The 16,623-nt window shown below is 42.4% G+C and overlaps 2 protein-coding genes across 7 annotated transcripts in view; both read right to left on the bottom strand.

The window, feature by feature from the left end:
• Positions 1-8,141: 8,141 nt before the first annotated feature.
• Positions 8,142-10,134, bottom strand: KCNJ11 (potassium inwardly rectifying channel subfamily J member 11). Of its 2 annotated transcripts, XM_055814665.1 has the most exons (2): positions 9,943-10,134; positions 8,142-9,771 (listed from the first exon to the last, which is right to left on the bottom strand). In XM_055814665.1, the coding sequence occupies exons 1-2, from the start codon at positions 10,017-10,019 to the stop codon at positions 8,817-8,819; spliced, it is 1,032 nt and encodes a 343-aa protein (XP_055670640.1). In that variant the 5' UTR covers positions 10,020-10,134; the 3' UTR covers positions 8,142-8,816. The 2 variants fall into 2 exon arrangements, with proteins under 2 accessions (XP_055670640.1, XP_027640743.2); XM_027784942.2 differs by having other exon boundaries at positions 8,142-10,132.
• A 5,273-nt stretch (positions 10,135-15,407) lies between these two features.
• The window catches only part of ABCC8 (ATP binding cassette subfamily C member 8), an 82,981-nt gene continuing 81,765 nt past the window's right edge, over positions 15,408-16,623 (bottom strand). For 4 of the 5 annotated variants that reach the window (XM_055814003.1, XM_055814004.1, XM_055814006.1 and 1 more), the window contains one exon: positions 15,408-16,018. In XM_055814003.1, coding sequence (XP_055669978.1) covers positions 15,881-16,018 — 138 coding nt within the window. In that variant the 3' untranslated portion in view covers positions 15,408-15,880. The remainder of the gene's footprint in view (positions 16,019-16,623) is intronic. The other variant, XM_055814005.1, reaches the window with a different exon arrangement.

Raw genomic sequence — 16,623 nt, 5'->3', positions numbered from 1 at the left:
TAAACTGTTCAAAAAAAAATAAAATAAATTAAGTACAAGTGCCAGCACACCGTTTTAGTCAGGCATTCTGTGAACTTCATCCAGATTTTTTTTTAAAGTCAGTAAGAACACACCGGTTGAATTTAGCACACTTTGGTAGTTTCTCCAAGAGTCAATGTGAAAACCAGTGATGACTGAATATTGAGTAATGACAACACGCTACCAACAATTTTGTGGACTGGTGTAAATTTGGCAATATGTTTTAATGCAAGATTGTGGATTTTCATATGGATGCATTAACTCTACGATACATCAGTATAAGATTATTACTATCATAAATACTTTTATTTCTTCTACAAAGTAGAAGAACCTAACAGGGCTACTAATAAACTGTCTCTGACTGCAAGTCAGAGCCACACAGAACATCTTAAGTATTAGTTTTAAAGCAGAACAAAACTATAAAGGCCGTTCTGATAACAACATTCCTGGGCATGATTCTTGCCTCACCAGGTGAACATCTCTGGAAGGTATGGCAAATGAAGGATGGCTTATGCAGCAGCTGCACACCCCTATATCTCCTACAGGACTCCAGGTGGAGAATTAGCAATACGTGTGTAAAAGGGGAAGAAACGCAGGGTGCATATCGTCCACCACCACCAAAGGAGCTGTCTTCAAGATAATACTAGTAGTTGTTAAACAAAGATTTTATTTTTAGTTTTGTTTCTTTTAAAAATGGATGTCACCTGGAGGAGGCAGCAAGAGATCTCTGACAGTCCAGACAGAGGTTCACAGAGAAGGTTTTTAGGCATACAACAGTTACACATTGGGTCACCTCAAGGCCAAGTCCAAACAAGGAGAATAAGCAGGCAGGGAGTCTTGTACTTATACTAGTCTCTTCAGGTAGTTATTTAATGTTATGGAACATCAGCGAAAAGTAAAAATTGCAGTTTTACTAGTAGAACACAAACCACTCGGGCAACATAACACATTTATGGAGTGGCTTTGGTGCCAAGACCTTTATCCTCTTCTCTCTGAAAACATAAAATCAAAGATTCTGGTTCATCTAGCCAAGAAGCAGTTCCCACTTTGAAGATAAAAGACTAGCATGGATGTGGCACTTCAGTGCTGCGTATCTGGAAGGAACAGAAACAGGGTGAGTTTAGTTGCCAGGTTTAAGGGACTATTCCCAACTGAGGAGGAAGCAGAAAATAAGGACGATGAGGACTGATCTGATTTCATCTCCTGTGTAACTTGCAAAGCAGAAAAGCAGAGCGAAGAATGTAGGATCAGATGTGAGGTTCCTAGTGAATATGAAACTTTTGAGGAAACCTATATTTTAAGACTCAGTAGAGCTCCCCTTAACAAAGGAAACAGACTCAGTGAAAACAGATCTGCACATTAACAGTAGAAACACCTGTGATACCATTGAACTATCTTGAATGGTAGTACTATAATTTAAGAGTTCTGACTGTGGGTCAAAGGGCTGTGCCATGCTGTGGAACTTTCTGTTTTTCTCCTTAAGCAGATGCTGTTCAAGAACACAAAAGAAGTGACGTATTTCTCAGGCTATGTACAGTAACGAACAAAGTAAGTAGGAAAAAAATCCAATAAAGGAATAACAACTTTGCTGCAATTAAAAGAACAAAACACGAAAGAGCAACATTTCAAATGTAAACCTTAAATGTCACTATCAAATGTATCCATTTAGTAAAGCAGGTAGATTCTGAGTGTAAAGATTTCAGCTACGGATGTCTAGACAACATTTGATAGAGGAAATCAGTGAGAAAATAATGGCTACTTTCTACAGAGACATTTCTAAAGATAGATACTGCCTTTGGAAAAATACCTGTTTACTGCCTATAATTCTAGATAAATTCCTAGCAAGCATGAGCTTTCTGTGGCTGGCAAAGCCAGCCATTAGTTCTTCCAAATCAAGCCACCCTCACGTATTCAGTGATCAGCACGCCCACAAGTGCTAGTCATCTTCTCAAACATTGCTGGGGATGGCTGCACAGGGCAGCTCCTTTACCCTCAGGGTCAAAATCTACTGTCATTTTACATTAGGAAGCTGCTCTCTGGGCACTCTGCTCCAACAAAATCCATACATTTTGCAAGAACACACCAATCGTCCTGCTCTTCTTTTCCACCCATCCAATGAAAGAAGCATTATCTTGCTAACTTTTTTTAGAGTAGAGCTAACTAAATTGAAATAATGCATCTGGGGCAAAGACAGGGTATAGAAAATGTCCTCGTTACTTGTATGCACCCACCAGGAAACAGCAAGAAATTAGAATCACAGAACCATTTAGGTTGGAAAAGACCCTTCAGATCATCAAGTCCAATAACTATATCTCCAAATACAAACCTAACACTGTTGAGTCCACCTCTAAACCATGTCCGTAAGTGCCACATCTACACACCTTTTAAATACCTCCAGGGACAGGGTCTCAACCACTTCCCTGGGTAGCCTGTTCCAGTGCTTGACCACCTTTCCAGTGAAGAAGTTTTTCCTAACAGACAGTCTAAACCTCCCTTGGCACAACTTGAGGCTGTTTCCTCTTGTCCTGTTGGTTTTTATTTGGGAGAAAAGACTGACACTCATCTCACTACAACCTTCTTTCCAGTATGTGACAAACAGTGCAGGCTGATCTCAGACCATGACATAAACATTCAAGTCATTCAAACCCCTCAGCATATAGAATTACACAATATGCACATGGGCCATATTGTCTCATACTAAAGAAAAAGAAACAAATCAAGATTTTTACTCACAAGGCACAGGAAGAGGTTCCCAAGAGATACCGAAGCAGAAGGAGACTTTTAACTTAAAACATAGGAAACAGCATTACTGTTGCCACAAAAGCACCATCAGGGACTATCTGGGTCAGCTGCCCACCCCATTAACCTAATGGTGCCCAGCCCTGAGATGGAAATCCTGGTGCTAATGAACTCCCTGGCAAGGCTGGATTTAAAGGCCCAGGATTTAACACGGGGACCTGATTTGAAGCTCACTGAAGGCAAGGGCTCCTACTGCTAGCATTGAAGCTTGCTTTCAATCTCTATGCCTCAGCTCTGCTCAGGAATAACATTATTGTGACTATAATGACAATAATGCTATTTATACACTGTGCCTACCCTCTCTTGAGCAGAGAAAACATAAATGCAAAGCAATAAACAGGTATTTGCTACTTAAAATAGCAAATGAACAAAAAACACCCTGGGAAGGAAAAGTGCGGCTCTCACCTACTGCTATAGCACATGGCAGCCCTGCTCCCAGCTCAGGATCTTGCCACCCTTACAGCAGCAGGGGAAGAGGGATGGGATGGGGTGCTCAATGCCTGCTGCCAGGGCAGGTGCCAGCTCCTGTGAGAGGAGAAGAGACACAATCCGCTGTGGGGTCCCTCCAGCTCGGATGGAATTGCTTATTTAAGGCTGCTTAGCTTTGCAGTAAGGGAGCTGCTTAGGAAACTTCTCACAGTTGCTATCTACATTTAAACTCAGTAAGTCCACCAGGCACAAAGGTTGACAGGGGAAAATTGTGAAAAGGGGCTGTGGGTTTTGATTTTCGAAAATCACTTTTAAACTGAGTCATTCCCGTGTGATGATTCTTTAAAGTCACACTATGTATTAAAATAGGGGCATAAGCCATAAAAACATGCAGCATACGTCCTCTGTAGGCACCCAGCAGTGCTGAGAGCAGGATGGAGGCAGCAGTATCTGCAGCCTCTCAAGAATGTCTTCTGCTCTTTTAATAGTTCTCCTTGGGGAGGTGTGGAGGTTTGTATCACATATCTTTCTCCTGTTGCTGAATCAAAAATAGTACACTGAGTCATTTGTTACAGGCAGTTAAGACAGTCACCAGCCATGTTAAGCGCACATCCCACCACCCGCTCTGGTCCACCTTACCCAAGGCCACCTTCACACAAGGGTCTTCTCACCTCAAACAGCAGCTTTGATTCAGTAAGGTCGGCAGCACCGACTAAATCCCTTTCTGCTGTGGCACATGCTTTCAGTAGGTTGGCAGATTACATCCTTTGATCCAAAAATCTAATGAAATAGGTGGGACTTTTCTACTCCCTTCCAGGAGCCTTGGGTCAGGGATGTTGGGTTTGAGATGTCTGCCTTGGAAGGGGGCAGCTGGCCCTGGCTAAATGTGGGGCCCATGGGAACATGCATTGCAAAGAGCATTGACCCTGCCCGTTTTCCGTGACACCACCAGTATGACTTTGAGAGTAAGGTGTAACCAGGGAGGCTAAAATGCAGTGATTTTGAACCTTCTCTTCTCCCTTAACCCTAACCTGAAGAGCTAAACCTCTTTCCCTTCCACAGGAACCTGCAAAATGAACACCAGGGAATAATCTATGGTAGTTTATTAATACCAGGTTCCTAGGAATAGATATTTCCATGCTTTGTACAAGGAATCACTGTGAAAGTTGCAAGCTTGGCAATTTCACAGAGGTTTCTGGGTTTCTAATATCTATTTTATTTTTGTGTTTCATTTCCCAAAACACTCTTGTGCTTTATCCCAAATCAAAACAATCTGTGCCAGCAGACCCACAATAATTACCCTTAAGGGTGGATGATGTACAAAGAAAGAGCGGAAGAGGAAGGAAAACATGAAGAAACAATTTTTTTTTTCAAAGAGCTATTAATTATTCATTAGATTGATATTATTAACTATTAATAAATAACTAATGATAAGAATCAGTCACCACAAAGCCCTCCTAACACTGCTTCCAGCAGGGCTCTGTTGTGACTTGTACCTTGCTCAACACGCAGTAATATTTACCCGCTGGATTGAGCAATGCTGCTCATGCCCAGCCGGCAGTCTCGCCTTACAGGGAGGACTGAATTTTGACAGTGACCCTGTTGCTGATCTATGCTAGCGCATAAACCTTGGCCTTGTTAAAGCCTTTTACACCAGCTCCTCATATCTGCTTTTTAGGTCTCTGATCTCTCACCTCAGCATTGTCACAGCTTCGCTGGTAAGAAGGGCTTCAAAAGGAAATAGTTTATTACTTCTTGACACTGACTTCCCTCTGTGTTACCTGTGGATTTTAAATGTATTTATTTTGTGTCTGTGACCCTCTTTTGCCTCAATATGCAGCCTCTTGAGTTCAATTCTGTTTTCTTTCTATTTTACAGGGACATTGTCCTACTGAAGTACACCACTATAATACTATACTTATCAAGTGCCTTGGGGGATAAAGAGACCAAGTCAGACCTTGTTATACTCTAATTTTGTATATGAATGTCACTTGATTTCATTAGGAAACGCAACATGAAACTGATATGCCCGGCAGGCTACGTTCTCACCAGCAGTCACTACAAGTATTTTAAAACTATGGCATATAACATAAGGGTTCTTCAGACTCTGTTTCTGATTAATAAGCTTATCCTTCTGTCGATCCAAATAGTTTAACAAACTCCAATTAGAATGCACTAAACAGTGTGAACTACGAGCATAAACCGATAATGGTCTCCAGACTCTGAAGTACGTGAAAGGCAATTCCCATGGACACAGTTAGTTCTGCCACAACCTAAACTCAGTAACAGGTCATTACAAAACCTACAGCTCCCCACTTCTTGTGTCCGTGCCCTCCCCTCAGCCAGGGCAATCCCTTAGCATGCAGCCTCCAGCTTCCCTCCCACTGGTTTCTGTGCAGAGGCCATGTGGAGAGGTAGCAGTGGAGGGAGCCACAGCACACTCCCCTGAGCTGTTTGGCAGCATCCCAGAGGCGGTACCACCTACCAAAAAGCCGATGTAGGCTGAGAGAGAAGGTTCAAGAGCCCACTCGCTTTGGACTTCAACTATGGAAAATTTAGTGTTTGCTCATTGCTAAGAATAAGAACTTTTCTACATCAAATGGTATCATTGGTGCCTTCTCCAGAACCTTTCCACAGAGAATGAGGGTTGTCAGCAGAAGTACAACTTCAGGAACAGTTTCAGATATTTGTGTTCCCAAATACTTTGTAAATGACTAAATGAAAGGATCCTCACAAAGAAGTAATATCCCTAGTACAAAATAAATACACATCTAGTTCAAAATAAATACACTTCTTCCTTGCTCTGCCCCTGAAATGTTCCTGAATATTTTAAATGGTCAAAGAATAGAAGGATTTAAAATCACAAGAACCCTGAGATTCAAAATCACCAACACTTTGATTGAAATAATTCACTATGGTGATGTTAAAAGTACAAATCCTGCCTTCCTCATAATATTATGATACCTATTTACTGCAAGACTTCAGAAAATTAGGCAGATTCTTGTCAAAGAAGTGACATAAAAAGTGGTCCTGAAAGCAGCCCAGCATACGCAAGCTCCTGTCTTTCCCCTCCCATCTCCAGTGAACAAAGAGAATTTTCTACCTCTCTGTAGCACAGATTTCCCTGAGGGAAAAAAAGCTTGCATCAGTTCCTGAAAATAGTTGCACGGTAGTGCTGCTGAAGCTGCTTTACATTTAGGTCAAATCTTGAAAAGAGCTTTAAAACGCTACCAGAGCTGAAGAGGTTTTGTGCGAGAGCCTTAAGGTGTATTTTACACATTGAAATAAGGCACTAAAGAGACTATGTAGAAGCCAACGATTTCGAGTCACTGGAAAGCTAATTCTAGTATTTTGTCTATGACACTGTAAGAACAGAGCAGTGGTATTGTGACAAGTGATAAAGAACAATGAACTTTCAAAGGAACAAAGGTGTCTAGGAAATGCAAATAGCTCTACTGTCAGTGCCCCTTTGATGGGTGATGGGAGATGGAATAGAGGCAGTAAATGGGAAAGCTGGAAAATAATGTGACAATTAGACTCAGTCTTACAGAAGAAATTTAATCATCAAAGGCATTTAATCATTCCCTATTTTTAAAAATAGGATTTTTTTATCATTACAAATGTAAAATGTGCCTTTCCAATTTTTTTTGCTGGCTACTTGTTAATGCTAGTTTTTTTTTTCATTGTGAAACTCATATCACATTTTCAGAGCTGTTCACAGACTAGTATTGGTGTATTGGGAATCTGAAAACTGAACAGGCGTTTATTCTCTTAACAGGCTGCCTGATAATGCTGATACAGATCTTCATAAAACTGAAATACATAAATATTGAAAACATAACTACTATTTCATCAGTTTAAAACAACCTTTGGTTTCACCCAAACATTATTTCATTTTATTATAGATGCCTGAAAATATTCCATAGTCGATACGGAAGTTTTGTCACACTTTTGAATGAGTTTGTCATATTGTTACACTGATGAGGCATCAAAAATTTGCCATATTATTGCCAACATGAATTTTAGGTACCTGTCATGAACTACCTAACACACAAGAACTTGATACTAGAAGCTCTTTGAATAATGAAGTTGAAAGTAACTTTGTGCCTCTTTTGCACAGCTTATGTAACCAGGTGTTGGATCACTTCTGTGATGCTTATTTAAGTTTTATTTGGACATTACCTTTTTTCACTTGAGTGGCAATTTGCCCTGTTAATAGCACACTGTAGTTAATACTGCTGCTATCTCCTAATAACCCTGGATCGAAATAAAATTGCTGCTGTTACTGATATCTGCAGACAGAGGATCTGCAGGAGTGTGCTAAGGGGAATTGCTCCTATCACCACTGTGGAACTGAAGGGGTGAGCATGGCTCCTTCATGTTTGCCGGTAAATACAGGATCTTGATTTCAGCTAAAAAACAAGACAGGCACCGGCTGTGTCGGGAGGTCAGGGTGTAAATGGAAAGGGAATAATTTCCTCAGCAGGTGTATGCTTTGTGACAGAGCACCCCAGAAGTGACCACACGGCCTTACACATCCCTTCTTTCCCCAAGCACAAAACCCTCAACTTCTTTGACTTGAAGGGAGAGAAAGGTTTTGCCTATTGCATGCAGATATAATTTCAGCATTCAGCATTGCTCTTTCATTTAAAATAACTAATTCTATGAATAGTCCCTGAATCAAACACAATTCACTCTGGCCTAAAGGAGAGATTAATTTTCTTACTGAGTATCCCATGGCCATGTGGCTCGGGGCAGAGGGGACATTACTTCTCTTCTTTTAGAAATCAGAACACAGATTTTTTCCTATTGATAATTAATATCAGTTGTATACTATCTGCTACTCTTTTTAAAGGCAAAGCATTGCTTACTATCAGAAATGTACAGTCCAAAAAGGCATTCCTGAATGTTTTATTTTGGAAGTGTAAAGAGTTTTAAAATAAACAAAAGTAAATACTCAAATCCATTTCATATTGCATGTAGCAGGAGTGGCTCCATACCATACAATATGGATGAAGCAAATCCGGCAGTTAATTTCTTTGAGATGTAGAGTATAATACATAGACACTTTCAGATCTGATCTTGTGTCATACGTAACATTACCTGACCCTTTTGTTATCATTTAAATCCAACCTACTTTATTTATTATTAATATTTTGCTATATTGATTGTTCAAGTTAGAAAAAAACAGTTAAAAACTACTGACTTGAGGACACTGCAAGACCCTAAGTAATGCAGTCTCTGTGGATAAATATACATTTATTCTTTGAGAAAATATATCATTACCTGCAGATGAATCAATGCAAAATGATCATGCAATTAAACAGGACAGTCTGAATGGAAATTTAAAGCTGCAGACTGTGATTTTTCTACTCCCAGTGCTGCTTGAAATCTCTCACACCTTTAAAAAAATATAATTAGCTTTAGATTTATCCCACAATAAATAACACCAGAACATACCTTGTGCTACCAACCTGAATTTAAAAAAAAGTAAGAGGCCACCTCAGTGTTTTGAGTTTATGAGATTTTTCAGACACAAAGGCCTAACAGAGTTTCCCAGTCCAAAGGCATCAGGAAGGATCATCACTTATGGTAAACTTGGGCTTTAGCTTGACAGACCTCTTCCTTATTGTGCCTTTAGGGGACAATGGCATGGTGTCCATAATACTCTTGTCCTCCTCAAGCTGCCTAGCAGTGCATGAAGGGGTGGGCACTTTCACTGTGTTGCCAAATTTAGAGTAGTCCACAGAGTATTGCCCATCTTCCTCTGCCACAATGGGCACAAACCTTTGGCCCCAGAGGATTTCATCTGCCAGGTAGGAGGTTCTGGCTTGAGTGGTGATGCCGGTGGTCTCCACCACCCCTTCCAAGATGACGATGATCTCCAGGTCCTCGTGGTGGTGAAGGTTCAGAGGGGAGATGTCGTAGAGGGGGCTGTTCTTGTCTATCACGTGGTAGATGATGAGTGGGGAGACGAGGAAGATGCTGTTGCCCCCCACGGGGTTCTCCATCTGGATGTCGATCTGGTTGAGGGGCACCACCTCCCCCTCCAGGCTGGCGGTCTTCTTCACCACCTGCATGCGGATGGTGGCACTGATGATCATGCTCTTCCGGAGGTCACCCACCCGCAGCATGAAGCAGAGCTTGCCCTCCCGCAGGGCGATGACTGCGTGCTTGCTGAAGATGAGGGTCTCGGCCCGGCGGTGGGCCTGTGAGGTCTTCATGAAGATGCAGCCCAGCATGATGGCGTTGATCACCAGCCCCACGATGTTCTGCACAATCAGCACCAGGATAGCGGCTGGGCACTCCTCTGTCACCATGCGTCCCCCAAAGCCGATGGTCACCTGCACCTCGATGGAAAAGAGGAAGGCAGAGGTGAAGGAGTGGATGCTGGTCACGCAGGGCACGAAGCCAGCCGGGGCCCCCGCCGCCCCCTCGCCATTCTCACGCTGCAGCCGGGTGCTGTGGTCCAGGTCCCCGTGGGCGAAGGCGATGAGCCACCAAACCATGCCAAAGAGCAGCCAGCTGCAGAGGAAGGACATGGTGAAGATGAGCAGCGTGTGGGGCCACTTGAGGTCCACCAGAGTGGTGAAGACGTCCTGCAGGAAGCGCCCCTGCTCCCGGATGTTTTTATGGGCCACGTTACAGGCACCGTTCTTGCCCACAAAACGTGCCCGCCGCTCCCGGGCACGGTACCGGGCATGATCCGGCACATCCTCCGCCAGCCGGGTCAGCACGTACTCCTCGGGGATGATCCCCTTCCTCGACAGCATGGCTCCCCGCCGCCGCTCCGCCGCTCAGCGCCGCCCCATGCAGCCGCCGCTCCGCCGAGGGAGGGAGCCGGGAAGGGGGGGGGGGACACGCCGCCGCCGCAGCCGCAGCCCCTGCCGTAGCCGGGAGGCGGCGTCTCCGAGGCCGGGAGCGACCGAGACCGGAGCCATACGCCGGACCCGGCTTGTGGGGCCGGTCTCGGTCGCTCCTGGCCTCCATGTTGCGGTCTCTGAGGCAGCCCCGGCCCCTCAGGCAGCCCGAGGCGGGGGGAGAGGGGCTCTGAGGTGTTTCCCGCCCGCGCCTCCACCTCACGGTCGTTGGGTAACGGGCGCAAGGGCAGGCGGTTAAAAACCGTTGGGCGCCGCTCCTCAGCGTAGCCCTCTGAGGAGAGAAGGGGGAGCCGAGTCCCAGCTTGCTCTCCGATGTGCGCTAAGTGCCTTCCTTTACCTTTTTTACCTCAGTTTTTTTTCAAATTATTTTTCATTATGGTTTTTTTTTCCCTGAGGAAGGGGGAGGTCGGGCTTTGGGCCACGGTTTCTGTAAATATTTGCCAGTACCTGGCTGCCTTCCATTAGCAGCACCTACTTTGTAGGATGGTGTGGTTTCAGGTTAGGCGATTATTCTGTGAAATAGAAAACAAAATGGTAAGGAGATTTTCTAAAAGGAAATCTTTAATAATAATAATTAAAAAAATATCCAGAAATTCACCTGCACATCTCTTTAAGTAGGAGGAAGGCATTCATCAATAGATAGGGCAGGCATTGATAGGAGATGGCCTTGAAGAGGCCAAATCCAAGCACATAATGGTTAACCAGAGACCTGCAATGAAAGGGTCTCAGTCCCACTTAGCAAATTTGCTGGAGTTATTTTGCCAGGACTAGGGAAGGATTTTTCTAAAAGGAGGAGTTCATGAAACAATATGAGCTGTGACTGCTCAGGAAAATGTCTGCTGTCCAAATAGGAGTAAAAGTTGCCAAAGAACAATCTAGACACAAATGGTTAACCCACAGGGACATGAACTTCCAGACAGACATCAAAATTACCAGAAGAGGCAATAAAAGGAGACAGAAGGCTGGAACCTGTGTGTGGCAGTATGATGTCTGCATGTTTATAAATACATATACGTACCTATAAGGATGTGTCTTTGTGACAAGATGCATTATTTAAACACACTCCAATGTGGCTGCTCCACTGTTTAAATGCAGCATTCCCATTCATGTGTTTACTTTGGTTTAGGTATTTGTTTCTATTTCACATGTAGACACCAACATTACAGAGTTGCTAAAGCATCCTAGGATATTCTGGATAAGAGGTTTTTCTTTAGTGCCAGTGGATTTTTGATTATATTTTTCTAATTGTATGTGTCCATGGTCTTTCCTTTGAGTCTTGGCTCTAAGTGCTTTGGCTCTAAGAAGAAAATTAACTCTATCCCATCTGAAACCAGGACACACATACTTTAAGCAGTTATTGATTGCCTGGGAAAGGCAGTTGCCCAGCTGGTGGTTGGGAGCCTGCCAGTTGGTGTTGGAATTAACTTTCTCCACCTACAGCTACTTACAGTGGCCCACCTATGGATTTCCGAATAGTATTTTTAAGTAATGGCTCTGAGCTCTCTAGGCATTCATTATAGGTCTTGTAATTAACCGATTACTATTACTTTAGACTATTTCTACTTCTTATGTATGAATAGTTGCATGTCCTTGGGCACCCATTCCTTTTGGAGGGGTCAGTTTCCCAGTGCTTTCTCTTGTTCCACTGTCTTTCTTGCTGCTTTGAAAAATTAAAATAACAACAAGGTGTGGCACCTGGCTGCCAGGCCACTGAGCTTAGTCAAAGATATTTCTCCTTTCTCTGTATCACTTTGCTAGACATTTTTTTGCGTGCTTCCTGTGAATGTCACCTACACCTACACTTTTACTTTACGTACATGATTTATAGATACAATTTAACTTCTAAAATACTGCATTTTTCATACTTTTTTTTTCTCTAAACACTTTTAAAAATGCAAATGGATGAAGGAATTTGAAGATTTACTTGTCAAAGATGAAGTTCTCCAACTGATGGCAGCTCATAGGTGCTTCCAGCATTTTGCAGTGAGCATAAAGGGGCTCTATAACACCACGCAGGGTAACATTTCACACTCTTTTGCAGAGAAGGACATAGCTACCTTGCAGTGTTTGGTTTACAGTTGGACCTGATGACCTTAAAGGTCTTTTCCAACCTAAATGATTCTACAAATCTAGGATTCAAGAGGCAGTCGTGTCTTTCATGCCATTTTTCTTTACTCTTTTCTAATTGCTTTCTTATTCAGTACCTTTTCCTCCAGAGGGTGGTAACGACGTGAATGTAGACTAAAAAAAAAATGTGTCAGAGGAGTCTTTGCAAGGGAAGGTTAAATTGCTTCATAGTCTGGTGCTAGGAACGATCCATGGAGCCTGCTACAGCAAGGGGTATTGCATGAACACACCATGTTGGTTTTAGGAATCCTGAACTCTACAGAGATAGAAGGGTGTTGTCTTGTTTCCACTTCTGTTCTTTATTGGGACTGTCATTTGCCACTTGTTTCCCTTCACTTCTGAGCACTTACTGGCTGAGATGGGACAGCAAAGCAAGTGGCTTCTGCTGAAGAGTTTCTAGAGCAGAGTAAAAAGAAGCCCTGTCTTTGTGGATCAAGTGACAGATACTTTAAAGAAAAAAGTGACAGCTCTTCTGTGTGAGCCAACATATTTGTGTTAAGAGCTGCTGAACAAATTGGGCTCACAGGAATCAACAGTCCCACTCTGTAGTATTGAATCATGAGGGGTAAGTTTTTCCACCCACAAAATAGGTTTTATATTTCAAAATTCCCCCACCCCCACCCTAATTTATCCTAATTTTAATGGCTATCAAATAAGATATTACTATAATTGTTAAATTATAATTTAGTTGGCACCATGGTGTTACTCTGCCTTTAGAAGCAGGTCTGTCTTTCAAAGGCTACACAGTGTTAACCTAACACAAATTAAGCCCCAGAAATCCCCTTGCTGTATGAGTGGGTAGAAAAAAGAAAAGAGATGGGAGCTGTTTAGGCAAAGCCACAGGGGAAGGCTGGAGAGAGGGCTAATGTAGCAGGCATGCTGTGCTTCCTGGCCTCCCAGTGACACAGTGCTCCCTTAAAAATAAATAGAATAGGATGAAATGGTCACACTAAGACAAGGAGATAAATGCTATAGCAGTTGTTGTATAATGGGAGTATTTATAGAAAGCAAGCAAAATAAAACAAACTTTGTGTCTTCATGGACAGCTTATCCTACTAACACCTTTGGGACTGAGCCAAGTCCCATCCCAGAGGAGAAATGAAAGTCTGGACGTGGCTGCTCTGGGGCTGTCTTGTACCTGTTTTAGTACAGCACTTTGCTTGGTAATGCTTCATAGCCCTGCAAAATACACTTGTGAGCCTGATTCAATAGTGACTTCTAGCCTGCCTAGCTCAAGGCAACAGGTTTAACAGCTCAGATAATAGCAGTGAGTCTCCCACCACAGGATAATTTTCTTGGATGCTGCTTCTGGTCACTGTTGAGAATCTCATGCTTTGGAGTTAGGGAGCAGGCAAATACTCCCCTGGGACTTGGGCCCATATAAACAAGACTAGATAAAATGTGCTGAGGCAATGTGAAGTCTACTCTGTCCAAAGTGGCAGCTGAGAGGCCTCCCTGTTCACACGTTTGTCCAGTAGTGTGGTACCATCAAAAAGATACATGATCATTGGATATGAACCAACTCACCCTATGCTCCTGCAATGCTGCTTTGTGAAATAGAAGGCCCATTTTCAATTGAAATGTATGACACTTGTGTTTTGAGTGTTTTCTTAATGCTGCAAGATATAATGCAGTCTTAGCGATATGCTCCCTTGCATTCCTTTCTAGATAAGGTTGTCAGAAGCTTATGGATTAGAAGCTGGTCCAAACCACAGTGTCAAATCCCAGGCACTTTATTAAAATTATATGAAACCTTGCTTCCCTGTATCTCTCCTCTTGCCATTAGGATATAGGACCTCCACAGGCACTTGCAAAGCTTCTGAGGATCTCTCTCTGCAGCGTGAGTTTGAGATGTCCTGCAGAGCAATGTTCTCCTAAGCCTTTACAGGATGAGATCCTGCCTTAGACCAGTGCTGGGCAGCTAGGAGGCAGCAGGCACAGTAGCTGTAGCGGAAACCTGCCGTGCCCTCACTCTGCCTTTCTGGTGCCCTGGAAGGACAATCAGCCATCTCCCATTTCTTCTCTCTTAGCCCTGATGGATGCCCGGTACCCTAGGGTGAAAGCACACCAGTAGTTCTGCAGCTGTTTTCTTTGCTGCTGCCCAGTGATTCACTGGGGAAGGAAATCTCTCCCAACTGCCCATTTTCATTCTTCATCTGTAGCAGGCAATGACAGAGCTCATGCACTCGTCTGCATAACTGCATTCCACCTCCCCAATTTTATGCAGCTGTATGTTCTGTGGCCTCAGTTTAATGCCCTTAGATATTGCACAAATAATAGCAGGCAGATGCTGCAAATACTCCACTGTGGAACTGTTAACACTACTAAAACTGCAACAGAAGTTCTTGCTTTCTGCTGCAATGCTAGAAGTAATGCATTAAAAATATCATGTATCCCATGAGAATACAGAGGTGTCTTTTTCTAGAAAATAAAGCTTTTAAAAAAACAGATTCCAAATTAATTGAACAGACTAAAGACAGAAAAAAGAAAGACAAAGCAATTTTACTAAGTGCTAGAAATTCTTCAAAAAGGGGAAGAGTACATAAATGGATGTAAAGCCAATGTTGCTATAAAAAGATTAACAGTGAAAAATTTGTGTAGCCTTCCATTTTTTGACATTCTAACCCCTTAGCAACTAATAAATCCTGAAAGGATTGTCACAATGAATCAATAGGGCGGGGGTAAGGTGATACCTAGCCATATTAGGATAATTTCAGTGGTTACAAATTAAGCATATATCATCTATTGGTAAGGATCACAGTGAATCTAGAAACAGTGTGACAGCGGGTGAAATACCTAAAACTAGGAGACAATGAGTCAAGCTGTCATGGCTCTGAACTACAGTGAAAGGTTTAATGCTCTTTTTTTACTAGACTTGGAGGGATAATGTCCAGATGAATTGGTACATCTGTACTGGTCTGGAAAAAGCGTGCATTAAACACTGCTATGTTATCGCAGCCTGCCTACTCGTAGCTTCCTCACAGTTTGGGAGGGAGTCTAGCTCAATCCTGTTTGGAATCAGTATAATAGTATTCAATGGGGGTAGAGGTGAGGCAGCCTAAGGAAAACTAAAGGAACGTGATTCGTTTCTAAAAGGTATTAAAGGAGAGAACAAGAGACACAGGAACTATCAATAAAGGACAATATAAAAAATGCTTTATAGATTTTATATTTAGATATTAAAGCTTTACAGAGTCATATGAATAAGAGATACAAGCTTTTGAGAAATCCCTTTGGTATACAATTTTTCCTTCTGTATTTAGTCAGCCATGAGCACTATCTACAGTAGAACTATGACATAAAAATAACATGTTAATAGAATGACAGGAGAGGTTTAAGAGTTACATAAAAACTCCATGCCGGCTATGTTTGATGTGTACCCTCTCATATTTCACCCATATCATTTTTTCAGCTATATTTCATGATTCTTTGGTAGCAAATAAAAAGAGTAGTAGTATACATAAAAGGAAAATACACAGATAATTTGTTAATGCTTCAGATGGAGAAAAATCGCTCATTTTATTAAAAAAGGAAAACCTCAATTTATTATGAAATATTTATTTACAGGTATTTTACATTTTTAGAAAATAATACAATTATACTTTAAAATGCTTCATTTATTTTTGTTATTTATCTGCTTGTACAAAAGAAGCAAAGACACTGTCTTCTTGTTCTAGCAGAACCTCAGGCTTGTCATATTCCAAAATAACCCCTCTCTTCATGACAATAACCAAGTCTGCATTGAGGATTGTATGCACACGATGCTGAAAAAGAAACAAAATGCTAGTTCAGCATATCTACCAAATGCATTCCAGGATAAGACAGAGTTGCAGAAATTATCAAGTTCAAGTTTGATTAGGTTTACTTATCCTACTTTCATCCTAATTTACTGTGCAAATACTGCAGATAAACATACAGACCAAGAGCCATGTGGATACTCAAGTATCATAAATTGCACATAGGTACTTGAGGTACTTCAGTATGAGGAGTCATGTAAGTTCAGACTACAATGTCCCTAGCTCGGAGTCCTGCCACCGAGTGTTGCCACAGGAAGGTAGCCCGGAAGTGAGAACAGGGAAGGAATTGTGGTACTGCATGCAGGCACCCTCCCAGTCCTGGGCTACATCTAGATCACGGGGGTTCCTGAGATTGGTGTGGTTTGTCTGTTTGTAAAACTGAATGGATCTCTTTTCTAAGACCTTGCCCACATCTTCTCTTGAGCTTTCATAAATGTTTTTCATCTACATTCTTTGGAAAAGATTTTTCAAGGCTTGCGCCCCACTGCATGAACAAGTGCACACTTTTGTATGCTCTGGGCCTCACCACTCAGAACTTCATCTGATGCCCCTTGCCTCATGATTTTGCAGAC

Source organism: Falco peregrinus, chromosome 9 (assembly GCF_023634155.1).
Source record: "Falco peregrinus isolate bFalPer1 chromosome 9, bFalPer1.pri, whole genome shotgun sequence".
Classification (NCBI taxonomy): domain Eukaryota; kingdom Metazoa; phylum Chordata; class Aves; order Falconiformes; family Falconidae; genus Falco; species Falco peregrinus.
This window is presented reverse-complemented; position numbering and strand designations above follow the sequence as displayed.

Coding starts and splice junctions, on each gene's coding strand:
- KCNJ11 (XM_027784942.2), bottom strand. CDS start 10,019: ATGCTGTCGAGGAAGGGGATCATCCCCGAGGAGTACGTGCTGACCCGG.